Here is a 27,534-nt window from a genome sequence, read left to right as displayed (position 1 = left end):
CTCATGCAGGCCCTGGCTCGTTCTGCGAGAGTTTGCCCCTTTGTTCTAAAGCAGGCTCCAGTGAGCTTGCTGTCAAGGGTGCTAATGGCTTTGAAGGTCTTTTCTTGCACACACACGTCTGCTCGACTTTACTGAAATTATAAGTGCGGAGCACTTTGGGGGCTCGCCTTGTCATCGTAGCTCGCTCACTGGACCCAAGTAGAGCCCCATGTCGTTCCTTCGTAGCGGCTGTTGTTCGCGGTGTAACTCGGAGGCTTTGAAAGCCAAGCGGTTTATATAGTCATAAGCGTTCAAAACTTTTGAACAGCTGGCGCTTGTCATATATCTCCCCGTTGTTTAGCCCAATGAAAACTGTAGGTACATTTGAGGCAAAATAATTGTAATTAACTGGCAGTGCCCGCGTTCATTTAGTTCAGAACTCTCGATGGGTTGGTTCTTATGATAGTAAGCGAAAAAAAGTGGCGGTGCAACGCCGGCACATGCAGGAGGGAAAGCAAGCACAAAAAGAACTCCCGCTGGCACAGTTTCAGGCAGGGGGCTTGCGAGCACTGCGAAGGCGGGAAATTTGAATTGCATTGAGTGGTAGCAGTGGGTGGTAGCAGGTAACGGCGCTACAGCCCATTATGGCGAACCACTGTTCTGGACTTCTGACAGCTTTCACGTTGAGTGGAACGGGTTTAATTTTTTGTGTATTGCTGCTATATTACTGCGCTTGCGTGTTGTCTCGAGTGGCCTGCTGCTACAGTTCATGCTGCAATGCTAGCATAGCACTGTGCGTGTGTCGTCGCAGGTGGCAGAGCACTTCTCAGCACTGCGGTCTTCTCGCTCCCTGGCAGCGCTTGCCGTTCTCGTTGCTCTTCTTATTCCTAATCATCTCCTCTTATGGTAGCAAATTGCACCTTGCCCCGTGGCCCTGTGCCTCCTCCTTCTCATGCCGACAGATGGATCGCTGTACATGGCTGCACCGCTGGATCCCCTCTACTTGGTGGTCACCCTCCTGCGCCAGGTATGCCACTGGGCCTGGCACAACAACAGTGCCGCTTCCAAACTTTGCCCAGTACGGTTGTGCAAACAAATAGTGATATTGAAGGCAAAGCGTTGATATCATGCCACTGATGTCTGCACAACTCATGTCTTCTGCCACTTAGCTTCTTCGGGTATGGAAGAACATTTTTGTCTTATTTCAAGGGTGAGACAGCTGCGCATACTGTGCAGTTTTGATACAAATCAGTTTTCCTGCGCCAAACTGCTGCACAAGCTTGAAAATTGCAAAAATTGCGCCAAACTGCTGCAAAGCAGTCTTAAAAACAACAATTTTGACGGGCACGTCAGTTTGAGTAGGGAAAAATGTCAACTTGACAGCATAATTCTCGAGCACACCCAAGGTGACGCTGTTTTTAGCGGTTTGATTGATTTATCAGATCAATCAGCCAAAAAAACACCCATCAAGAAAAAAATGTCCCAGCGATAGTTTTTTTCCGACCTAACATTGGCGAGTGGCACATGTTATGTTCTGTGCGTTTAAGTTTTCTCATCCAAAACCATTGCAAAGTGCAATAGAAAAATACTTATGTCAGCTGAGGCGACAAACTATTTGTGCAAGTTGTTAAAAAAACTGCAATTTTCGGAGCGCCGTATATCCAAAACGGCACCACTGGGCATTCTTGGTATGGAGAACGAAAAACGCGGCGCCTTCTGAAGCGGCTATAAGCGGCTGCTTATAGTTCAGGCACTCAGTGCGTTTCACCAATCTCTACCATGGTTTAGATTAAGCGGGTGGCTGGGTTTTCATTTAGTCGGATGATCTGTTTCGGGAATTGGCACGGCTCAAAAGACAGAGTTCATCACAAACAACGTGGCGCCCGCGACTTCGCTGTAGTTTGTCCTTGTGTGAGGCACAGTGCGTGCATGAAGTAAAATTTTGAACTCATTGCGGTGTTTTAAAAATGCTGAGTTATTGCTGTGTTTGACAATGACCATGCGAGTGGTGGAAACAGTACGAACGACATGACAGAAGTTGTGGCACAGGATACAACTCCGCGAAATGTTCAGTCAGCATCCGATAGTGGGAATGGTTATTACTGAAGTGAAATTTATTGTCAAAAGCGAGGTGGCTAAATATACAACGTTACTCGAACTGATTGATTGATTGATTATGAGGTTTAGCGCGCCGACGCTACACAGGCGATAAGGTGCGCCGTAGTGAACGGCTCCAGATTAATTTTGACCACCTGGGAATCTTTAACGTACGCCAAAATCTTGAACACACGAGCGTTTTCGCTTTTCGCCTCCATCAGAAATGCGGCCGCCGCACGGACCCGAATTACGATTGCAGTGAATGTGCCCCTTGGGGATTGAAATTGGAGGGGGCTGTTAAGTGGCACGACCGTCACCTTGCTTTCGCGGTTTTTGCTGTGACTCTACACGTGTGCATACAACGCAGCCTGGGGCTACAAAAATAATAATTTCAGCATTCAATGGATAATAAAAACGCCTTACAGTTGCTGAGTTTTCGAGGTACATTTTCAACGGCACTCTATGGTGTCTGATTAACGCCTCAGAATTTTAAAAATTGGTAAAAAGGTAGTGCAGTTCGTACCTTGTGATACTCTGTTAGGAAAAAAAAAAAAACTCCAAATGCTGTGGCAGTGTTCTGTACCTTCAAAAGCGAATCAAAAATGCACGTGTACCCGCGACTTGCCAAAAATATTAGTTTTTAGACTCCTACGATGACGTAATAAATGTCAACTGCTCCAAATCAAGGTTCTTCTGCTCCAAAATTGAGATTTTGCTGCTCCAGAAACTGCTCCCAAATCTGCTTATGCTGTCTCACCCGTTATTTGTATCTACTGTAGCCAGTTGGCAGATCTATTTGCTATACAATGTTGGGTTAGTGCTAGTCATGTGTAAAAGTATTTTGGAGTACTTATAAAAATGTCATTCGCAGTTTTTATGCCATTCTTCTTCAGTTTTTTTTTCTTTGTTTGTTTGATCTTGTGAATATTTTGAGCATTCAGTCGAACCAGCTTTGAAGGTTGGCACAAATACTTCACGCCTTGTGGCTTTCTGCAGAATTTGTTGGTCACTTTTGCAGGACCTCGCCCACTGAAGTTAAAAACATGTCTGTGTTGACATTGCTTGCGCATATCTTGTATTAAACTGCTCCAAATATGGTATTTGGTGCTTCAAAATGAACCTCTCTTTTTCCCGTAATTTGCCCCAAATTCGGTATTTGCTGCTCCAAAAATTGCTCCAAATCCTATTTTGGTCGTTACACCCCTGTGCTAGCCCTGCTTGTTTATTTTCTGTTGGCTTTAAACCCCCCTTAGCTTTGCTGGAGTGGCTACCGTATTTTCGCGGGTATAACCCGCACCAGAAATCGAAAATTTCAGGGGTGAAGTAGAGGTGCAGATTGAATGCCAGGTATTTCCTTTGGTGCAGCTTCACCACAATGCGCGTTTGGCTGTGATGCCCCTACAGGAGTAATAGCGACTAAGCCACTGTCATCCCATTGACAGTGCTTATTTCGCACATGCAGCTGAACAATATACCAGTTTGAAAAAATGTATGCGGCAAGTCATCTAATTCTGTTGCCAGCTAGGTAAGTTCTTTTGCATAAACAAATGTGTAATGTTGCTTAAGTGATAGCTTTCGTCCATCCTTTGTATGTATAAAGTATGCAAGCAATACGCGGGAATATATTTTTGTATTCGTCGACGGAAAGTGGTGGTGTGGATTATACGTGCGAAAATACAGTATTGCCCCCCACTGTATTAATATTATATTATTATTATTATTATTATTATTATTATTATTATTATTATTATTATTATTATTATTAATGATGTTCCCCTTTTAAGGGGGGATTTTTGGAAGGCTCTGAAGGCTGACCAGCCTTCACATAAGCACACAGGGGACAACTATGTTTTGGAGCGCAGTGTGACCCTGATGGTGTGCTGGCGCATTCCGGCAGGCTGTAGGGCTCGAGCCGTGGGAGGACCTAGTGGACTTCTACCCAGAACTGCTCGGTGTGCTGAACTCCTGCAAGGGCCGCCTGCCGCAGATCTGTGACGTCGTAGGTGCGTATGGAACATTTGTCCCACTTTGGAGCATTAGGCACTGGGGCACGCTTGGCATTTCCCGCGGGTGTGGCCCAGCGAGGCCTGCACCTGCAACTCCCCGAAAGCGCCCTTCCACTGAGCAGCAGAGGGCAAAGTAATCTCGTTGTTTTTGCCATCTTGGTGGCCCCACACCGGCCCCCCTGCAGAAAAACACTTTGCAGAGGGGCTGGGGGGGGGGGGGGGGGGGGGGGGGCCACCTCCTTGGCTGGCATGCCTCTCAAGACGGGATCCTCCGCGGGGAGGAGGAAAATGCGAGGCTGCCGCTTTCGTAAGTCGCAGGCGAGGGCCCAGCCTGAAGGAAATCGGTGTATCGGGCAATCTCAGAGGTCACAAGGGAAGTTTAGTAGTACGACTAGAAACAATTCAGCTGTAAGAAAGGTATTCTCATGTCACGATGGATTATGTGATGTGAGTCAGCAAGCAAGATACTCCCAGAAAATGTCTCACATTCACATGCGTCACTTTGTTCAAGTCTGGAATGTAGTCAACAAGCACATTTGCACTTAGACCAGGGGGCCACGAAGTACTGTCGGTAAGGGTGTGCGAATATTCGAACATTTAGAATATTACTCGAATATTAAATATGTTATATTCGTATTCGCTTCGAAAACTATGTATTCGAAACATTTCGAATATTGGAACGGGTTCGAATAATCGGCTGTTATCAAATATTTGGATTGATTAGTGTAAGGGGAGGGCATGTCTTTCAACTTCGGAAAAGGGACCAAAACATCGTTTTTTTAAAGCCACATATTCGGCTTCTATGTTTTCTATCCTGTGCGTTTGCAAAGTTTGTCCGCCGAAAACCGTCACAATGTGGTATAAAGAATACTTCTGCCAGCGGCGGTGACAAAATGTCAGCGGAAATGGGCGAAAAAACTGCAATTTTTGGAGCGCTGTATCTCTGCTACGGTGCCACCGGGCGTGGCCGTTTTGGTACCATTGGACCGGCCGAGCGATCCTCTTTCCGGTCCTTACCGTCTCTTTTATCTTCATTCATTCACAAATGCACGAATGGCAGAAAAGAAATTCGCATAAACGAAGCCAGAAGTAGATGCTCAAGCGTGGTTGGCCTTCCGGTCGGCGCGCGTTGAAACGGCCCTCCTGATTGGGCGTCGCTGCCGGAATGCAAGATGGCGGCCACCTGAACTGTGTAGTGCGCGTTTCTGAGTTCATTTGCACTGCCTAGATCATCCAAGTTTCTGTTCAATCATTTTATCTGCTATGGTATTCAACACGGGCATCATAGCGATGGCAATTCCTGAGATCACAAGCCGTATTACGGGAAGTTGCGTGGCTCGAAAGGAGGAGGTCATCGAACGCTTCTTGGTGCGCGTGACTTTACCCTGGAAAGTGAAACGCGGTGTGCGCGCTTGTGATAGCGGTTCGCGCAGTGAACTTTTCGTCTTATTTCAGATCTGACAGTCTCATCAACCGTTAAATAACTTCTTGTCTGGCACTCTTTGCCGTTAGTCGGCCTTGCGCCATTAAGCACCAACCACCATCATCATCGGGTTGCAGTGAGCCCTGTTAGGCGGCCACGGCAGCTGAGGCACGGTGTAGCATTTCAGAAGGGCACTAACAGCATGTGCAAAAAGATGGGCGCGTATCTGCCCACTTCAATGCAAATGTCATCTTTGGCCACCCCTGCCACATGAATGGCGCTCTTCTCTCCCCCACCTGCCCCTCATGCTCGTCCCTCGGTCATTTTGATCCTCTCACGAGAGGAGATTTGCTAAAGCCAATTCAATTTTCACGCGTCCACTACTCTTGGGCTATTTGATGGAACCTTTATGTACTGCGGAATTTGGAATGCCGTCACGAGGTCCGAACTGGTTGCATGCTCTCTCCGCATTTCTAGATCAAAATAGTCTTTTCAACTCGTATTTGTTCATTTGCTATAACAACAACCAATCAGCCATGTATGTTTAAATAAAATAACACTGCAAATACCATCTATGTATTGATGTTCTGCCTCAAATATGCCTAAAGTTTTCTTTTTCCTGAACAAAGTTGACAAGAAGGACATGTGTTTCTAGGTTTAGTGGTTAAAAGTTTTGCCTGTACAAACCTGTCATTTAAGTATTTATTATCTCTTGGATGGAAGGCTGAATCAAGGAACATACACGCATGCATGCATGCATGCATGCATGCATACAAACATACATGCATACATACATACATACAGAAGACCAACATACAGGAGTCCAAAAGTTTCTGCACATACAGAAGACCAAAATTTTTGGGTTCAAGTAGCAAAGAAAGACTATCGCCTTCAAAGTTGCCGCACAGTCATCCGGCATAATGTTATTTACTTGTGTCCATTGTTAAGCACTGGGTTAAAGCAGAACAGGTCTTCGCTAATTCACGGCGCCGCGGTTTGGTGGCCTGAGGCCGTCCACAACTGCACGACAGCAGAGCCACCAAACACTGCAATTGCAATGCGTAAAGCCTGACAAGCACCCGCGCGAGAGTGAGGGCGAAGTTTGGTGTCACTCGGGACACTCTCGGCGTGGGCGCAGAGAGCGCGATGGCAGCACCGCGGTGCGGCCCTGCAGCCCCTCTGGCAGCCTGCGCTATGGTCCGTTTACTTTGGCACACAGTACCTGTGCTACTCTACTCGGAAGCTTGCTCAATAGATCTTTCCTTCTGTTTGGTCCGATCATTATTAATGGGCTATTTGACCAGTTTCCTACCAGTTGCAGCCATAAAGACGTCTAATGAGTGCCCCAAAGAAAACCACAACACAGGTAGAGCAGAGACTGGAATGGGAGTCTTCTCTGTGTTGGCCTTGCAAGGGCTTCCGAGCACGAAGTGTCACCCCCTAATTTGAGTAGCTAGCTTATCGTTCTGCACACATTTTACTTTCCCTTGGAAGTCATGTTTCTGGATACAGCACAGTTTTTCAGAAAGCAAGTGACGGGTGACCCCCCCCCCCCCCCCCCCCTTTCTTTTTTTTGATACGCTCCATTTATACTTATGTTTCCGCCCCATGAATTAAATGCCAGGTCTCAAAGCCTGCCTGGAATTGTCTACATTGAAAAAATTATGTGGCAGGTATTGCCTAGCTCATTTTCGTCCAAGGCGATCGCAAGACGCTGTGCGCATTTTTACCTACGTGTCGGCTTTTAAAATGACACTGAAGTGAATTTGTCAAACTTCTGCTTGTTTTTGCATCCAAAGACGGGCTCAAATAAGCGTGCTTTTTATCATTTATGTGTTCGCTAAAGCAGTGCAGTGGAACCCCGATAATGCAACTTTCAAGGGACCACGCGGAAGTGTCGTATGATCACGGTACGTGTAAATGCCGGCCTAGTAGATGGTCCCGTGGGACAGGTGGGCTAAGGATTCATTTAAAGTACTATATTTAGCATGCTCTCGTGTAATTTTCGACACCTTAGCTAAAATTCGAAGTTTCTAAAAAAAACTAATATTTTGTGCCCCCCTCCCCTTCCGCGAAGTCTGTGTTAGCATGCCAGCCATGCCAGCCATGGGGGTCACGTGGTGCGCGATTCCCATGTCGTTTGGCGCTGGCCCTCAATCCTACGCTTTGCGCGAGATAAGCTGGGAAGGCTGGCACAGCCAAGAAAATTGAGAGGGGAAAAGGTGAGCGTGTGAAACTGCCAAGGCCAAGCAAAACGAACGATAGTACGAGACGGTGGTGGAAAATAGGCGGGAAAGGAAGGACGGGAGCTACGACACCGCTTTGAAAGACACTGATAAGCAGAGAGAAGAGAGGAGGGGGGCAGAGAGAGCGTTTTAAGGGAAGAAACTTGAATCGAGCAGGCAAGGAAAGCGGGTGTTTGGTTGCATCACACGTGTTTTCGCGTTCCTCGGCTCGATGGGAGCTTCAAATTCGCGGTCTGCTGGCCACTTGGACTTTGACTTCCCGCGGTTGGCGCACTGGCATTCTGCTGCTGCGTGGGCCTGTTGCAGGTTAACTCCCGCCTGCCTGTACCGTCCTGCTTGCTTGCGTATGTTCAGCAAGTGGTCTGGCCTGCCTCGGACCTTTGCACATCAAGCAGTGTCAAAAGGGGGTTATTTCTTTCGTTACGGCGGAAAAACGGCCGATTTTAAGTGCTTCGACAAAACATTTTTTTTCTCTTGAGCTACTGAACACACGTAGCCTTGCTATGCATGAAATTGTAGCTTATAGATTGCTCTTCCAAACACAAAGCAGCAGTTTTGTTAAAGGTACAATAACTTACAGTTTATTCGTCAAGTAATCAGAAAAAAGCCCCCAAGAAAAGTATACGAAAAACACAAATCGGCACTTTTACCGAGACTAAAAATTATTTCAGGTATTTTAAGATATACAAATTGTTCCTACGTTCCTTGGCTATGATTCAATATATAACTCAACAGTGTACACCAAGTTTTGGCTTTTTGAGGGCCCGTCAACCTAGCGACACTGACGGCTGTGCCACGCCGCGAGGGCACTCAAGGGTGAGTGAGTCTCTGTAAAACGTGCATCCAAGTACCGTACTTACCCGATTCTAACGCGTACTTTTTTTCAGGAAAAATAGGTCGAAAAATCGCATGCATCGGATACGAAACCGAAACAGCGGAAATTTCGTCCCACCCATCGCCATCGCCATGTCAAGACGGCACCAAAGCTTTTAGCAACGATTTTTCGGACGCAGGAAGCATAGGCGCCTAGGCTTTTCGATCGGCGTTCACACAAATCGTCAAATAGTTCCACTTGCGCGCTTGATAACAGCAATGGCAGCAGCGGCTCTCACGCGTTCAAAACGAGCGGTCGGCTGAAGCGTGCGCCTCTGAAAGAAGCTTGCGGGATGGGCGTGTGAGGTGTGGGCCACGATCCCATCCACCATGGTTGAACGTTTGTTCAGAAGTGTGGCATCGCGAACGTGCTTGGCGGCACCGAGGACGAGATGTTGTGGTCAGTGGAGAGCTACGAGGAGTGAGATTACTTCGGGAAATAAATCACCCGTTTCTCTCGCATTCGATTTTCTTGCTCACACAGTTCCGTTCGCGTTACAATCGGAGGTGCAAGTTTTTTAGTTTTTTTGTCAGGAAAATCGGGTGCGCGTTAGAATCGGGTAATTACGGTATACTCTTTTGTGTCCTCGCACAAAATTCTTATCAGTTCGGTGGTAAAAAACAAGAAAAAAAATCGAGCGCTCTCGACAAGCGTCGCACCTGAACCCTGCAGCGCTAATCTGACACGAGCGCCAGGTTATCTTGGAGGTGATAGCGCGATATAGCACTGTGCATTTGGCAAAATATCCCGGCCGTACGTTCTCGAGACCCTAAACACAAAATCAAAACCGCAGTCGTCAGATAAGAAGCACGTTTTGTTTATAAATACAGCGCGGAGTCACAACGAAATTACCTGCCAGCGCTTGTTGAAGTGCGAGGCCCCTGAACCGGAGCTTCGTCGTCCTAACTGAAATCTGAAGATCCCACATCATTGCTTGACCCCTCACTGCTGCTGAAATCAGAAAAATCGACAGCAGGAGCTGCCGAAGTGCTTGCTACAGCAGTCCGACTGTGCGGAGCGCGGCGTGAACCCGACGCCATTTTTCCTCCTCCTCCCCTCCCCCTTCGGTTCAAATTTCTCTTGCTACGCCGCCACCACACGAGACACATAAACAAACGAAACCGAAATTGAAAGAGAAGTTGCCAATGAACACACCAGATGGGGATAGTTGTCTGCGGAGCGCGGGTTTCAGATTTTGCGGGAGATTCAAAATCATCGGACGCCGGCTTCCGATTGCCTATGGCGCCGTCGTGAAAGAGTTAAAGGAGCCATGAAGACAAAATGCAAGTTTGTGTTATTCGAAAGATTTCGTGTTTTATAGTGCCCCCAGCGCTTGTCCGAAGGCAAACGATGCTTTATTCACTGAGAAATTAATCAATTTAAGTAAAACTTTTGATTTTCCCGCTAAAGCGTGTGTTTTCGTGGTCCCAAATGACATCACAGGAACCGACCGCTCTGCAGCCTAGGGTCCCTTGATTCACGCATCCGCCGTACAGGGTGGAGACACATATTGGCTGGCGCCGCCATTTTGGTCCACTCGCTCGCTGCCGAAACAAGTTATTGTATCAAAACTGCGCTAAAATTATCGCCGCAACGGGGTTAACTGGCGAAGTTTGAATCATCTTATCTGTTTCGCGTTGCTGGGTTTCGTGGGAAACGAAAAGAACAACGCGTTGTGCACGTTGACCAAACTGCAGCGGCATGGGACCGTTCAAAGGGTGTCTCCACCCTGTACGGCGGCGCTGGCATTGAGGTACTCGCGCGTTTGTTTACGTTACGGAACCTAAATGGCGCCACCATACCATGGCATGTCGTTTTCTGCCTTTTTTTTCGTTCTGGGAGAAAATCGTTTTGTGAAACATAGTGCTCGCTCGACAAATATGCTCACGTAAGATACCGTCGCGTCAATCAATCGGCCAATGTCGTCTGAGACAACCCCAAAGCCCCGCAGTTCTGTGCAGCTAAACAAGCATAGTGCGCACAGTACCATCAACAGCAGTACGCAGCGGTACTTCTATGTTTACATGTGCTTTCGTAACTTACACTTACCACCATTCTTACTGCTTTAAAAAGAATGTGCCCTAAATTTAAGCGCAAATAGCTCGTTCGTCAAGCTTGTAAGCTCTCCGTAATTTGCGTTTACTTTCGCCGGCCTCTGCCAATCGCAGAGCTGGCTCGAGTGACATCATAGGTTCTGTTGCGGGAAATGAGCTAGTGGGTCACATGGCCATTCCCTTTTTTCCTAATTATGTAGCTTATTTGAGCGAAGTTTACGTTAAAAGTGGTGTCAGTATGATTCTAACGAGGCAATCTTTTGAATGAACCAAACTTGTCTTTTCTCTTCATGGCTCCTTTAAGAATAAAGAAAGGTTGGGCCAAGCTGGCGAAGTGATGTGGAAACGGGAAAAACGCTGGTTTATCTCCACCAGGGTTTGTGTTATGAAAGCAGACTGCGTGCACTTGAGCGTTGTATAATCGGGGTTTTTGATGTATTTTTTCTATGGGGAGTTTGCTGGGACCGCGGTGATCCGTCGTAAGAAGTGGGTCGTTGTAGGACCGGGGGACATATCATTGGGGTTCCACTGTATCTGATCCATGAAGCCGGAAATACCATGCGACGTCGGTGGGGCCTCAAAAACTACTGCAGTGATGTGAAATGGCACGTACTTATGTTGCGGCGTGAGTACACAATGTCCAAGGTTCGTGTACACACTTCCATGTGTGTCAATGTTATTTTCTCTTTGGGGTAAATTGTACTAGTAACTGCAACAAGCTTATGTGTCGGATTGTGGTTCTTGTGGCTTGTTATGGGGGGGCGGTTCAAACCAGTTTCGGTTTCAGTATCACGCATCACTTTCATGGCCTCCGACATTATCTGTGATCGCACATTAGCACTACTTAAGGAATTGCCATGATCCGCTATTGCTATCTTGTTGGCTGCAGAAGTTGGCCAAATAAGCCTGTCAGCACTGCTCAGGACGACCAAACGTACCGTATAAACCGGAATATAGGTCGAGTTTTTTTCCAAAAAAATCCGCACAAAAGTCACCCCTTGTCTTATATAGCGGTCATTGGCAGAATTTAAATCGTTGTCTGGCAACAATGTGCAAGCGCAGTCCGTCGCCATTGCCATTCGTGTCGGACTGCTCTCTCGCACTATCAGGCTTTTATTTGATTTCGCTTTTCTCTAGTTTTTCGTCTTTTACTCGTTTATTGTGTGTGCGTGCGTACATTTCGTACGTCTTTGTTCTGAGATGAGTGGCGGCAGTTGATGCCAGTTCACCGCGGCGTTTAAGCTGACGGCGATTGAGTCACCGAGCAGAATGGGAATATGTCGGCGCAACGCCAGTTAGGCGTTTCGGAGAAAAGTGTGCGGTACTGGCGGGGCCAGAAAGCTAAGCTGTGCGCGTGCAACCCCCGAAACTGATCGTTCCGTGGACGACAAGCGGTCCACCCCGAGTTGGAGAACAAAGTGGCGGACTTCGTCCGGGAACTTCACTCGCGATCGCTCCGGAGGCCATGCGCGGACCGGCTCCGCGAACTGTACAATGAGTGGATAGCCGGCGACAACAAAAAGACCTATACGGGCCGGTTGCGACCGTGTCAAGCTGGGTGTCCTCCTCTTGGCAGTCGCTGCCCGACGACATGGTTACACGAGCGTTCAGGAAGTGCTTCATCAGCAACGCGCCTGATGGCATGGAAGATGACTGCGAAGCAGTCATCCTTGGACGACTCTGAGAGCTCAGGAGAGTGACTTCGGCAGGCATAGTGAGTGGCAGTGACGGACGGGCGTCGAAAATAAATATAGACATTGTGATTGCGCTTCTGTGCCGAATTATTTTTTTTGTGAACTTTTCCCACCTCAGGGTAGGGGGTCGACCTATATTCCCACTCGACCTATAATCCGGTTTATACGGTAGTAGCACTCAGGACTACAGGACGAGCTGAAGCATACGCAGTGGCCCGATGCCCTTGGCAGCATGAGATGCTCTACTGGAACGTGTTTCTCCCGCACCTTGGGAGCACGCCTGTCTTCTCTGTAGTACCCACCTGGTTATAGAAGGCGCATGGACGTAACGCCGACAGTTGGGCAACTCAAAGGGAAAGAAAACAGTGCAACCCCTCCTTGGATTCGAACCCTAACAGTGAGGCGCCACTCGCGTGTGGCTCTATACCACTGGGCTACGGAACAAGCCAGTCCACTCACAAATAGAGGTCCAGTTTCTGTAGGCCTACCCCAACATATACACCCAAGAGCAAAAGATTACGGACCAGGAAAGCAGCAATTTTGGGTTATTCCTCTGCCGTGCTACAGCCTAGGGAACAATGTGCAGTATTTTTCATTACCTCAGTAACTATACGACATCTTACATGCACACGGCGGTTTGTCGGGCTACTACCGGAAGAGAAATAACCTAAAATTGCCATTTTCCTGGTCCTTCAACTTTTGATCGTGGCTGTACATTGCTGCTTATTTGTTAGATTGCAGTCCTCCGAGCTGCTAAGCTTGAAGCTGCTAAGCTTTTTTAATAAAGCTTGTGCAGTAAGCTTTTCCGTAGCCCCCACAAATAACTGATCACCAGAGACTGCGCACTTTCAGGCAGAAAAAGCAATTGCAAATGTGTGGTTAGGCTGCACATTGGTTTGCTACTTCACCCCCTTAAAAAGGTGTTTCTCGTACTGTGGTTTTATGCTTTACCATAAACGCGTCTGTTGATTTTAGTTCCTTTATTCCCTAGGTTAACTTCACTGACTTCTGCTGCCCTTAATTGACCCTAACTATTGTACCAGTCGCACAGGCATATGCAGCTCCAGTGCAGCTAAGTGGGCGAAGCGTTGTAAGGCAGCTATTGACAATGGAAACCTCTAGATGCCAGGAAAAAAAATCTTCCCCACCTATTTATTGTCTTTCGACAAAATGCATAACCCACAGTGTAATAATCCCCCGGTGCTGTCTCCACTGCCGTCGTGGTCTTTGTCACTCGCTTCTGTCGAATCGCTGTCATCACTAACTGATAAAGGCACGCAATTCTCTTCCTCACTGAATTCATCATTGCTTTCACTTTGTGCTCCATTGTAGAACACTTGCAATGAGAAACTGCCCATCCTTTTCAGCGAACAGCGCGCACGTGAAAGCGCTCCTGTATCCAGAAGGCTCATGGTGAACATTGGGCTGCACCCTAGTGCAAAATGAAGAAAACCTCAACAAAGTTCACTTATCGCTCTAGAGATGGTGCATCATGTTTACGAAGAGTGCGCGCACAGCGCAGTGAAAAAACAAAACAAAAAAAAAAAAACCTTGAACACCCATGTGGGGCTATGCCCGACAATAGACTGCAAAGGGCTGAAGACCAGTGTCACCATGATTAGCCATCACGATGGGTGGGCATTTCTGTTTTGCTCACTGCCTCATCTCCTTAGCAGGGACAGTTTCACAGTGATGTGATGACGGGGCTCCTTGGAAGTGGCTGCCAAACGAGTTTCGTTTCTAAACAGAGTGCAGCAGCCTGTGTTGGCACTGGAAAGTTTCCGCAGAGTAGTACAAGTGACACCTCTCGGGTCGGAGGCTGTGTCATGGGCGCCCCGGGTGGTTGTGTGGCTGTAAACCTGGCAGCACGTTGGCTTGCGGGCACAGGCCTCCTGTGGGAACAATGAGGGTCCGACGTGGCTGCTTTTACGAGGTTGGTGCTCAGTTCGGCAAGCTTCAATTATTCGGATACGTGGTGCTCCAGCTTCCACTGGTGCCACTGGTCGCTGTTGGTGACTCCAGTGCTTGGCTCGCAAATGATTGGCAGTAAAAGCATGGCTGTTGGCTGCAGAGACGGAAGGGGAGGAGGAGGTCCGGTACCGCTACAATGAGTCCCTGTGCCTGCGCTGGCTGACCAACAAGGTGGCCGCCGTGGCAGCCACGCTGGAGTCCGCGGCCATCCCAGTGACCAGGGGCCAGACGCCTGCCAAGGGTGAGGAGCGCCTCCTCTGGGCCCATTTCTTCGGCTCTGGCCTCTGTGGACTAGCGTGTGGGATGACAGGGGGCTGGCTCCGCCAGAGTAAGCACTACCAGCTAGCTATACAGTTGAACCTCGATATAACGAACCTCGATATAACAAACCTCGATTTAACGAAATTCGCGATATAACGAATTTTTTCAAGTTTTCTAACAAAATTTTGCTAAATGCATGTATTTTTGTCTCGATTTTACGAAGTAATTTTGTGCGGCGCTTTCGATTTAACGAAGTCACGGCAAGAAAGGAAGAACGAAATTCCGGTCGAGGCACGTTTTATTTTGCCTCTCAGGCCCTACATTGAAAAAATTCAGTACTAAAATTGACTCTTGAAGGCTAAAATGAAAGAAAAGCGGTGAAATCTACGGTTAACAACAATTAAAAGCGAAGAACGAAGCTGCACAAACCGCTAGCGGTCATAGACGGTTTAATAGTGCAGCCACTATTTTGACGTCTCCATCGTTGCCTACGCCAGCGCCCTCTATGCTTAGGCTACCGAAGCCTACTTCAAGCTTTTTTTTTTCTACGCGTCATTGCTCACGGTGCTGCTGCGCTAGGTTGTGCTCGCTGATAACCAAATTAATATTTTGTTTGTGCATCGTTAGGTGAGTCTTGTAAGCAGCATGAGCACTCCAAGAGAAAGAAAAGTGTTCCGAACAAGAGCCTGAGGAAGCTCGGTGAAACTGACAGCCACCGAAGTGTGGTGGATGCCATCGATGTTCTGCGGAGGCACGCAGGTGCACACGAATGTTTAAGACCTTGTTAGCGCTGTCAGCATACGAGCGTCACGTAAAGCCCGCCCTGGTCAAGAAACGCCAAGCACTGCTTACGGACTTCTTCACTACAGCTTGAACATCGAGTGCTGGTGGCAATAAATTGCTCTCTTTGAACGTGGTCATCTTCGTTTCACCAGCGTTCATTAGACAGCTGCGGTGCGGAGAAATCAGTTTCGTAAGGGCTCAGTGGGCATAAAAGTAATTGCTTAATCGAATTTGGCCGGAAGATTTTTAATGTAAGCTTTCCGCTTTCCGGATCACGTAAGCGCTGCTCCACACAGTGAAGCGGTCCGCGTGTACTCCGCTCAACTCGCAATCATGGTTTTATCTCGAGTGTTGTGGTTGAATCACGCGCCCATACTGCGGAGCCCTTGTACATGAAAAAAGTCTTTCGAAAGTTTCATAGCAGCCTTCCGCTGTTGGCCCGCCGCGCCTAAGCCTACCACTGAATGGACGAAAAGAGGCGTAACTTCGAACGAGCACCTCGGCGGGGTGAAGTTCACGGGACATGGACGCGGGTTCAATTGACTAACAGCGGCATTTAGTAGTGACCGAAATGAAAAAAGAAAAAGTGGAAACCTAGTCTGCTATCATATTTAATGAGGCGTTGCGGAAAAAGCACCGGTTTTACGATGACACATGAACTACCGTCGGCTATCCGAATTCCATTGCCCAAGTGTTGAAACTCTTAATTCACACAATTTTCGCGGCCAGTTTTAGTACAAATTTCGCTTTAATTGGAGAGGTAACTACATAGCAGTTGTTGCCTGGCGAGGGCCAAAGTGTTAAAACCCCAATAACTGGTTAAATGAACTGTAAAATCGAAACCTCGATTTTACGAAATTCTCGATTTAACGAAATTTGCGTCCCCAAGTACAACTTCGTTATATCGAGGTTTAACTGTACTACCAGCCACCAGGGCGGTCAGAGTTGAGGCTTTAATGCCTGGTAAATACGAGCGACACGACCGGTGAGGCCCATCCATGTGCAAAGGGGCCGACCTTGTAATACACTAGCAGGTCATCATCACCATGTGCCTATCTACGCCCTCTGCGTGCCAGAGTCCTCTCCCATGGATCACCACTTATTAGGGATGGGCGAATATTCGGTATTGTCGAATATTCGATCGAATAGCTCTCTATTCGTTATTCGCTTCGATCCGAATGCAGGTATTCGATATTTTCGAATTATTCGATGCTCCCGAATAGGCAGCTGAAAGCCAAGCTTTTCGGTCAAGCTTTCCGAGAGTTACCCCAGGCTTGGCTCAAGACCCACCGACGCGGACATTTCTATTATCAGTGCCGGCACTGCCGAGTTGCTGCCTTGCCTAGAGGTTCGACGAAGCTCTCGGCCGCCAGCACACTTTAGGTTAAAAAAAAAAAAAAAGGCGGCACTGAAACGACACCGCTCCGAACATCGCGGCACCAAGCCAGCAGACTTGTACAGGCCGCCATTTTGAATAGGCATGCCGCCATTTTGAATAGGCTCGCACAGCGCGGCAGTACGCCGCACTAAGCGAGCCTATTCAAAATGGCGGCCAGCCACTTGCGCTTTGCTTGGCTACGGCCGAGGATACTAGTGGCTACAATACTTCTTTTTTTAAGGGGGCTCACTGGTCTTAAACCAAAAAAGTTTATTTTTGCAGTTATGATGATGAAAATTGGGGGCCACATGTAGTTTCTCATTCTGATTGTAGATATCAAGCTTGTTTTTTGAGTAAAATGATTATATTCAAATTTATTTGGATTTTTATATTCAATTTTATGACAGCCTTTGTAAAAAAACTGCTGGAGGGATGCAGCTAAACAGGGAACCAGTGAACTGCGCACAAATCAAAGAGTGCAATAAGACTAACATTATCATTCTATCTGGTCTGTAGCAGAAGTTACGACCATTTGAAGTTTGGGCCTGAAAGATGGCAACCAGAAAAACCGGTTTTGCCTTCCAGGCCCAAACTTCAAGTGGTCGTAACTTCTGCTACAGACCAGATATAATGATAATGTTAGTCTTATTGCACTCTTTGATTTGTGCACAGTTTACTGGTTCCCTGTTTAGCTGCATCCCTCCAGCAGTTCTTTTACAAAGGCTGTCAAAAAATTGAATATAAAAATCCAAATAAATTTGAACATAATCATTTTACTCAAAAACAAATTTGATATCTACAATTAGAAGGAGAAACTACATGTGCCCCCCCCCCCCCCCCAATTTTCATCATCATAACTGCAAAAATAAAGTTTTTGATCAAAGACCCTTGTGCCCCCTTACTTCTAGGCGGCGCTTAACTCTGCGAGTTTCTAGGCGGCGCTTAAACTTGTGAATGAGCAGCCGGCGGAAACTGCTGCACCTAGAGCATGTGGCGCAACAGGAATTTCTTCATGAAAACTTGTGAATACAGCAAAGGAAAGCTGTGTGTAAGATTTCGCAATAAATGTTCAACTGGTAATAGTTTTACACAATGCTGTGCCTACGCGAGTTCTAATTATTAGAAAAAAATGTGTACATTAGTCAGGTCACAAGTTGCTCATTTGTCTTTGTGATTTGCAATCTGCACTATTCGAACTATTCGATTCGAAATTATTCGACCAAATCACTATTCGCTTCGAATTCGCTTCGAACCTCAAAATCTATATTCGCCCATTCCTACCACTTATGCCAGTCCTGTGCTAACGGCGACCAATTTGTCCCCACAGACTTCTTGATCTCATCTGCCCTGCCACAGTTGCCTTCTCCAGGGATCCACTCTGTTACCCTTAATGACCAATGGTTATCTTGCCTTCGCATTACATGCCCTGCCCACACCCATTTCTTCTTCTTAATTTCTACTGATATGTCATTAGCACTTTCGTGACCGCGGAAAAGTAGGGTGTTTTTGGGTCTTCCAGGAAATATTTTTTTCTTGCCTCAGACAATGAATGACGCTGAAGAGTAACTCGAGAAGCACTGTCCCAATCATTAAAGTGCCAATGAGGCACTTGTAGGTACCCACAAGCAACATCTAACTGCAGTAGTTTCAGTGACATACTAATTGCGTACTCATTTTTCTTGCTTATAAAGAAAGCCTGTGAAGTGTGAAAAATGCGACGTGCTGGAGCTCTCACCCGCATCTTAGAGCAGTGCCCTGTAATAGCGTGAAGGGTTATAATTGGCCGGACAGAATTTTGAGAAACCAAAACGGTAAGAAAAATAGAAGAAATTCAATTTTCACAAAAATGATCTGACAAAATGAAAAATATGCATCTTGTACATCTCCACCCCCAAACCAAGAGTAAAAAAAGTCCGCAAAAAATTCAAAATACAAATAAAGAGATAGCGAAAGTGGCGACCTGTGTAACGCCCTGAATTTCCGCAAAAATGGAGATTTCGTGACAGTAACACCTGTAATCGTTATAGTAGCGTGAATGGAGATAATTGGTTGAACAGAATTTTGAAAAACCATAAAAAAAGAAAAATAGAAAAAAACGAGGTTTTCGCAAAAGTGATGTGGCATAATGAAAAATATGCATCTCATACACCTCCCCTCAAAACCAAAGAATAACATAAGAATGCTACGCATTAGTACACAATTCTCTGAATTTCTGCAGATTTTTTAATCAGTATTGTCAGCTCTCTAGCGTTCTTCTTCATGCCTGTTTCACTGTATGCGACACTCGAGCAAGTGACTGTGGCCAGTGAACATGAATGGGAGCAGTGCACTTCCTGAATTGAGCCAATGGATCGCCGCAAGTTCAGCAGTTTCATGGGACAATTGAACGGCTATTTTCAACTGTTGGCACCTTTGTGCCATCATAAACAATAACATTTTACGTTTTCCTGTCGTAGATATTGGTTGCGCATGTCTCTGTTTCAAATTATTAGCATTTATGTAAAAATTTAGGGTGCCGATATATATGACCTTGGAGGCCTAAAACATTGTTTTGCCTGCCTATTTTTGGCGCCTAAAGCGTTCTTTTTTAGTGCCTAAATATCCGGCCTCTAGCGATGACCATTGTAGAGCGTTTTGTGACGGGCTGGGTGCACGGAACGAAAATGGAGGTCCTGTCCTGTGTGGGTTTCTTTTGTGTAAACCTTGAACGAAAGGCAATTGCCACAACCTTCAACCAACACATCCAGCCAAGGAAGGCGGCCCGCAACCTGCGCCTCGACAGTGAATTGAATGGATTCTTTAATGCTGTTCAGATGTTCTGCAGAGGCACCTATGTGTCCCTTTTTGTTAATGCAAAAACAGTTGTTCATATAACGCAGAAAAATCTTGGGGTGTGGTTCTAGCGAAGACAGGGCACGAGTTTCTGATGCTCCCGGTTGTCACGGAGATAAATGCGCCCATGGCTGTGCCATGTGCCTGCTTTTAGATCTTTGCCCCCCGAAAAGGAAAATATGTGCTCTTGAGGCAAAACTACAACAGCTTCAGAAGATCCGATGCTACGATCAGGATTCACACAGGTCCTTGAAAACCTTGAAAACCCTTGAATTTAGAAATGCCAATTTCAAGGCCTGGAAAGTCCTGGAATTTTTAAATGGTCTTTGAAAACCCTTGATTTTTCCGGAGAGGATCAATGGCCCTGTCTTTTCTCAAGAATTTAAAGTGTTTGTCGTGGATTTTAGGTGCTAAAAATGTAAAGAAACATTGTAACAATCAAGTTTCAGTGTATTGCATGAAATTACAAGTTTGGTGGATTTTCATTATTACAAGGCAACACTGGGAGCAGGCACTTATCAATCTAATCCATGTCACGATACAATCCAGTGAAAGCCAGCTTCTGTTCTCTATCTTGCATCTTCCATCTAGTCTGTGGACGCTCGCTCCTTGCATGTTTGCTGTGCCTGATACGCTCCATCTGCGTTTGCTTTTATGTGCAAATGGTGGACGTGTACATTGTTCATTCTGCCTTGCAGCAACACTTGCAGATTTGATTTCAGCTGATACTCTCGTTGACAAAGCAGGAGATGCAGGCAACATTAACTAGGTTTTGAAATCAAACAGCCTCAGCAAATACAAAAGAAAAAGAAAAACCTCTAAATACCAGCCATGAAATAAAAAATGAAGCAGGGGGAGCATTTCCGAACCCGTTAGCACCTTTCTAAATGTGCACTAATGTGCTTAGGTATTGTGCAATAAAAAACTTTTGCATCGTGTAGGAAAAGTTATAAATAATCCCAGATAAAACGTTAGATGGGGACCTTGAAAGTGTCTTTTCTGGTCCTTGAAAGTCCTTGAAAACCCTTGAATTTTTGCTTTTCAAGCCTGTACGAACCCTGTACGATAGACGAGATTTGTCAAACCCTAGATTTCTGCCCCAAAGGCCCCAGAAGCGCCCGGTGCCAGTGCAACGTGCATTCTGCTTTGTGCTGGGCTGGAGAAGGGGAGGTTGGGGAGTTTTCTCGCTCTGCTATCGCTGTGATGCCACTCTGTAAATAGTACACTTGCTGTGGAGGCTGGGATGTTGATCTCTGTGCCAAAAACAAAAGGCAGCCCTTTTTCAACAGCCCTTTTTGCCCAGTTTGAAGTGCACCGCTTGTGGTTGCATTCTGGACAGAGCGTTTTTCTGTCCCTGAGTTTTTCCTTTGCTTCTCCCCCCCCCCCCCCCCCCCCTCGCTTCAGAGGACTACATGACAACGGCGTTCTCCATCATTTCCGACTACGTTCCCGCGGTGCTGGGCTGCGCATTGAGGTCGTCACTTGGGTACGTGGCTCATGGACATTTCTCGCATCCCTGCACAGGGCACAGGCCTTTATGTTCTACTTTCAAATAAGCCCCTCACCTCGCATTGTACGGCCGGAAATACATTTGTGGGGCTAAGAACGAATGGTTTGCCCTGGGCATGGGTCAATCAAGGTTCGTGCAGAGATAGCTAAGGAAGTAGTTGTGATAAGGGGTGCACTCGTGAAGCAAAAGTAGCAGGAGCAGTCAGGGCGGCTGATTGCCGAACGTATCCTTCAGCGTTTGGGCCCCAAGGCATCGCCGAGAACTCGAAGGCCAGGATTGTTCCCGAGATCACCAGACATTGAGAAGGTTGTGCAGAGGTTAGGCCTTGCTTTCTGGCAAAACTACAGAGCAGGAAGGAAGGTCATTTTAAAGCTCACTAGAGAACGTAAACAATTGGAGTGCAAGGTATCGAGTTTGCGAAATCAGCAGGACTAGGGTAGCTTTTTCGAAGTGACATTTCTGTGAAATTTTGGAAAAGTTACTGTTTTAATGCTTTTTGTCAGATGGTCATCCTTAATTCAGGTGCAAAACGGCATTTACTCGTGGAATGCTCAACAAAAAAAAAATCTGCCGAGCAAGATACGCGAGGAAAATTTTCTGTCAAATGTTTCGGGGTATTGCAAAAACTGCACATAAGCTTTAAACCTTGAGTTATAGCACAATTTTCACTCACACAATGACCTCGTACCCTTCATGTGTGACTTGTTTTGCCAAGAGCTCCGTTCTGCAAGGTGTCTACCCACCGATAAAACCGGGAATCCCACGCACGGGGCACCTTGAGTAATCTTGGTGACGGTGAGTGGCGACACCGCGTACCCCGAGCCCCCCATACTTAAGCTGTCACCTACTGTGGCTAGAAGTTGAAAGGTGAAGGGTTAGAAGCCGTGAACGGTGGCCGTCGGAGCCTTGGTCAAGCTCCGGCCGATGGGCTCCCTGCCTGTCTACCAGGCAGGAAGCTCCGGGACCTCTTTGACTACCAGGGTAAGGTCAAAGGAGAAAGTACCCCCGTCTCCCTGCTTTCCAATGTATCATATGGCATTTTCCAAACCCCCCCCAAACGTGATCGGCCCCCGAAAAGGGGTCGCACCGAAGTTTCCTTTCCACCACTTCCTGACTTGAGTCCTCCGAAACCGAACAACTATCCTCGCTTCATCGTGATGGAATCTGTAGACCAATCAAAACCTCTTGCTTCACAGTCGGTATTTCTCATTTCAAAGTTTCTTGACGGTATTGTTGGAGGGTCGTATAAGGCCAAAAAACATCGAACCGGTGAAATTCTTGTCGAGGTCAGTAGCCAGGATCAGGCCAAAAAACTTCTTGCTCAAACCAGCATCGCCGATCTGCCAATCCGAGTCACGCCCCACCGCAGCCTAAACAGCTCCCAGGGCGTGATTTCCGACTATGACCTACTGAATGAAACTGAAGCCGACTTGCTGGAGGGCCTTCGTGGCCAGGGCGTAACAGCGGTCAGGCGAATAACTATACGAAGAGATGATGAACACATACCAACAAAGCACCTCATCCTAACCTTTGTCAGGTCGAGCCTTCCGGAATCCATCAATGCAGGTTTCGTGCGATGTCCAGTCCGGCCTTACATCCCGAACCCGCGGCGCTGTTTCAAGTGCTAACGGTTCGGGCACGGCACGAACTCCTGTCGCGGCTGACTTACCTGCGCGAAATGCGCCCAGCACGACCACGCGTCCAAAAATTGTAACGTGCAACAGTCTCTTTGCATAAACTGCCAGGGTCCACACGCGGCCTACTCCAGAAAATGAGAAAAATTTCAACTTGAAAAGAAAATCATAAACATCAAGGTAACCGAAAACATCACCTTCTCAGAGGCGCGGAAGAGGTTCGCCTCCTTCCCTCTGGGCAGGTACGCCGACGCAGCTCGCCGGGGGGCGGAGCGGCGTCTTGTTTCGGCGGGGACCCAGTACCGAGAGTCGGACTTGGTCCGGCCCCCGCCCCCCCCTGGGTTGCCTCTTGCAGCCCAACCTGCCTCCGCACCGCTCGCTGGGCCAGCAGCGGCTGTGGTGGCATCCACGTCCGGTGGGAGTGATGCTGCGTCCTCCACTTCCGCTCCACCGTCCCAAAGCACACGCGAGGGCGCAGAGATGGAGACGGAGGCAGTCGCAGCGACCCCCTCCCCCGCGTCACTGCCTGTGCCATCTGTCGTGCTCCCCACGCCTTCGGCACTGGCAGCGCAGGCAAAGGACGCCCGAAAGGGTACCACGTCAAGGGGTCCCAGTCCGCTGGGCACCCCCTTGCCATCAGATGATGACATGGACGTCGAGCCCTTACGGCTTTCATCGCAGCGGAAGGAACGGGCTGCAATGTCCAGGTCAGTAGAGAAGGCCAGAAAACCCCTTGCAAGAGTCCAAGCCCCGAAAGACCCTACATAAATAGTCACACTCCAGTAGCTCCGAACACATCATAATGGGAAGAGAAAACATAATACAATGGAACTGCAGAGGCCTTCTGAATAATCTTGACGATGTATACGAAATACTGCATGCTTATCAGCCAAGTGTAATGTGTGTTCAGGAAACACATTTGAATTCTAAACACACAAATTTCTTGATATACAGAAAGGACAGGGATGGCTGCATGCACTCTTCTGGTGGTGTGGCCATAATTGCCCGGAAATCCTTAGCCTGCCACCCTGTCACTCTGAACACTGTCCTTGAGGCTGTAGCAATTCGAACAATAATATTTAATAGGTTGATAATGGTATGCTCCATATATATTCCTCCTGATCTTGCACTTTCGAGCTCTGACTTCGAGGCGTTGGTTGACCAGCTGCCCGAACCATACATCTTAACAGGCGACCTTAATGCTCACAATTCTCTATGGGGCTCTTCTCGTACGGATTCCCGGGGTCGTCTGATAGAGAGGTTTCTTACATCCTCTGGAGCATGCCTTTTCAACAATAAACAGCCTACCTACCATAACATAGGACACAACACATACTCATATCTTGACTTGGCTGTTGGCTCTGCAGTTCTCTTTCCTCTTCTCGAGTGGGGTGTGGGCACTGACCCATATGGCAGTGACCACTTCCCCACCTCACTAACATACATAGGTAAAGGCCCGTGCAGTCCATCTTCCCATAATAGGTTCAATGAAGCACGAGCTAACTGGAATACATTTACAGAGACATCCAAACTACACCACACATACATAGGACACCTACACATTGAAGAAGCTACCCAACTCCTCACGGCGCACATCCTCAACGCCGCCGAAAAGTCCATTCCGCATGCCTCTGGTGCCCCGCGCAACCAGCAGAGGCCATGGTGGAATGAGGACTGTAGGCGGGCGCGAGAGGCCCAGAACAAGGCGTGGGGTATCCTTCGTCGGTACCCCACGTCGGGTAGCCTTATTTTGTTCAAACGGGCCAAGGCGTTCGGAAAATGTGTGCGCCGTGAGGCAAAACGAGAGAGTTGGCGCACCTTCCTTACATCCATTAACTCATACACAGATGCACACAAGGTATGGACAAGAATACGCAAACTTAAAGGACAACATACACATAGCCTGCCCCTGGTCAGTACAACAGGGGACACACTCGAAGACCAGGCTAACACTCTTGCACAACACTTCCAACACGTTTCTAGCTCTGCACACTACACAAACACTTTCCTGAAACATAAAAATACTTGTGAAAAGAAGTCCCTACATGACAATAACAGGTCAAAATCTGGTTACAATTCTGAATTTACACTCTATGAGTTGAGGGCTGCCCTGAGCACATGTAAACCTTCAGCTCCAGGCGCAGATCAGATTACATACACCATGATACAACACCTACACCCGGATGCTCTTGAAACACTCCTACACCTATACAACATATGGCTTTCGGGGCACATCCCAAAATCTTGGAGGGAGGCTATTGTAGTGGCGTTCCTGAAGGAGGGTAAGGACCCTTCTTCTCCCGCCAGTTATCGACCCATCGCCCTCACAAGCTGCCTGGGCAAGCTTCTCTAGAAGATGATCAACAGGAGACTCGTGTACTTCTTAGAGTTCAATGGTCTTCTCGAGAGCTGCCAGGCCGGCTTCAGGGTGGGGCGATCCACAAACGACCAACTCGTCGCCCTTGAGTCGTATATCAAGGATGCGTTTGTCCATAAACGGTTTTGTGCTGCGGTCTTTTTTGATCTTGAGAAAGCGTACGATACCGCTTGGCAATACGGGATACTTTGCGACCTAAAAGCCTTCGGTGTCTCGGGCAATATGTTTAATACTCTTCATAGCTACCTGGCGGAGCGAACCTTTCGTGTGAGAGTTGGCACTGCCCTTTCAAATGTTTTCCTGCAGGAAAACGGCGTGCCTCAAGGCGGCGTTTTGAGCTGCACATTGTTCATTGTCAAGATGAACTCACTTCGAAAGGCGTTGCCACGAACCATTTCCTGTACAATGTATGTAGATGATGTGCAAATATCTTTTAAATCGTGCAATATGTCAATCTGCGAACGCCAAGTCCAGCTTGGTGTCAACAAACTAGCAGGCTGGGCTGATCAGAACGGTTTTTAAGCTGAGCCCAGTCAAGAGCACTTGTGTTGTGTTTTCCAAAAGTCGTGGGATCAGGCCAGATCCAGACATCAAACTGAATGGTGTCTCGATTCCGGTCAAAAAAGAACACAAGTTCCTCGGTATAATTCTTGATGAAAAACTTTCCTTTATCCCTCATATGAAACAACTAAAACAAAAATGTCTTAAAACAATGAATATTCTCAAGGTCTTGTTGCATCACTCGTATGGTGCTGACAAATAACTTCTGCTGCGGGTGTTTACCAGCCTGGTAGGCTCGCGGTTGGACTATGGGAGTGTTGTATATGGTTCAGGAAGGGAAACGGCCTTCAAAATGCTCGACCCAGTGCAGCACCAGGGTCTTCGACTTGCGTCTGGTGCTTTCCGGACTAGCCCTGTGCAAAGTTTGTATGTCGAGTGTGACAAATGGTGCCTAGGGTACCAGCGCGAGTATGTCGATTTACTATGTGCTTTTAAAGTTTCATCAATGTCTCACCATCCCATTAAATCTATAATGAACGATACATCTACATCCCAACTGTTTTTAAATCGTCCATCTATTTCTGTGCCTTTCTCGCTCAGGGTGAGGGAGGAGGCTTCTGAACTTTCTGTCTCGTTTTCAGACACCTTCAAAACATCTGGCATTGATTCTGTACCCCCATGGCATCTTCGCTCTGTATTATGTGATTTGTCTTTTACTCAATTTAAGAAAAACACTGTGCCCACAACAGCAATTTTGCAGCATTTCATGTATCTCCAGGCGAAATATGGTGCAACAGAATTTTTTACTGATGCTTCAAAAACGTCCATTGCGGTGTCTTGTGCTGCACACGGACCCAATTTCAGTGCTTGTAAAACCATGAATGTGAATTCCAGCATTTTTACAGTGGAAGCATATGGTATACTCCTTGTTTTAAATCACATCAACGAACATAATATCGCAAACTCCATCATTTTCACGGATTCACTAAGCGTCGTGCGTACATTATCATCCCAAAGGTCTTGCAAAAATTACGTTGTCAATCTGGTTTTTAAATCTTTAATGTCGGCGTATGCCTCAAATCTGAATGTAACCGTCTGCTGGGTTCCAGGCCACGCGGGGATCGCGGGCAATGAGTTGGCTGATGAAAGGGCCGCTGCTGCGGCACTCAGGAACACTGTAGACATTACAACGATACCCTGTGCAGACGTCAAGCCACACATAAGACAACACCTGCGCAGAACATGGCAAACACACTGGAATGAACAGACAGACAACAAACTACATGTAATAAAGCCACACTTGGGACGGTACACAGCTGACTCACGCAACAGACACACGGAAGTCGCCTTGGGTAGGCTGCAGATAGGGCACACCCATGCAACGCACTCGTATCTGCTGACGGGATCTTCTAGACCCCAGTGCGGCAGATGCGGAGAGGCCCTATCCGTAGTGCACATACTAATCACATGCAAGGCACTTCACACAACACGACACAAACACTTCAGAGAACTCTACAGACAACATATTCCCCTACATCCATCGCTGTTCTGGGTGACGATGCCATGGTTTCCATGAAACGTGTGTTTGAGTATTTGTCAGACGTTAAGTTTTTAAACCTCATTTCCTGTCACGCATAATCAAATCTGGCCCTATACACCAGCCATCACCATTGCCGCTAATTGATTTTATAGTTGTTCTGGCTTTAGTAGCCACTATTTTTTTTAAAGATACTTTTGTTTGGCGCTCTTGGCCCCAGCTAGCCTTGCGCCACAAAACCCCAACCATCATCATCATCATCATCAAAACCGGGAATTGTCAGGGATTTTGAATAGTCTGGAAAAACTCTGGGAGGCCTCGGGGAATTTGTGCTTCTGTAAGGGAAAATTAGCAGTAATTTTAAAAAGGAAGCGAAA

The 27,534-nt window shown here is 47.3% G+C and overlaps 1 protein-coding gene across 6 annotated transcripts in view; it reads left to right on the top strand.

Annotated features, from left to right (window-relative positions):
- The window catches only part of LOC144179421 (ribonuclease H2 subunit B-like), a 77,032-nt gene that overhangs the window by 13,481 nt on the left and 36,017 nt on the right, over nt 1-27,534 (top strand). For 5 of the 6 annotated variants that reach the window (XM_077707788.1, XM_077707803.1, XM_077707796.1 and 2 more), the window contains 4 exons: nt 942-1,006; nt 3,974-4,079; nt 14,445-14,585; nt 21,003-21,084. In XM_077707788.1, coding sequence (XP_077563914.1) covers nt 942-1,006; nt 3,974-4,079; nt 14,445-14,585; nt 21,003-21,084 — 394 coding nt within the window. The remainder of the gene's footprint in view (nt 1-941; nt 1,007-3,973; nt 4,080-14,444; nt 14,586-21,002; nt 21,085-27,534) is intronic. The other variant, XM_077707810.1, reaches the window with a different exon arrangement.

Source organism: Haemaphysalis longicornis, unplaced genomic scaffold (genome assembly GCF_048455015.1).
Source record: "Haemaphysalis longicornis isolate Haplotype H1 unplaced genomic scaffold, Haemaphysalis longicornis Haplotype H1 scaffold_1, whole genome shotgun sequence".
Classification (NCBI taxonomy): Eukaryota; Metazoa; Arthropoda; class Arachnida; order Ixodida; family Ixodidae; genus Haemaphysalis; species Haemaphysalis longicornis.
Note: the sequence above shows the minus strand (reverse complement) of the source record. Positions and strands in the feature narration are given on the sequence as shown.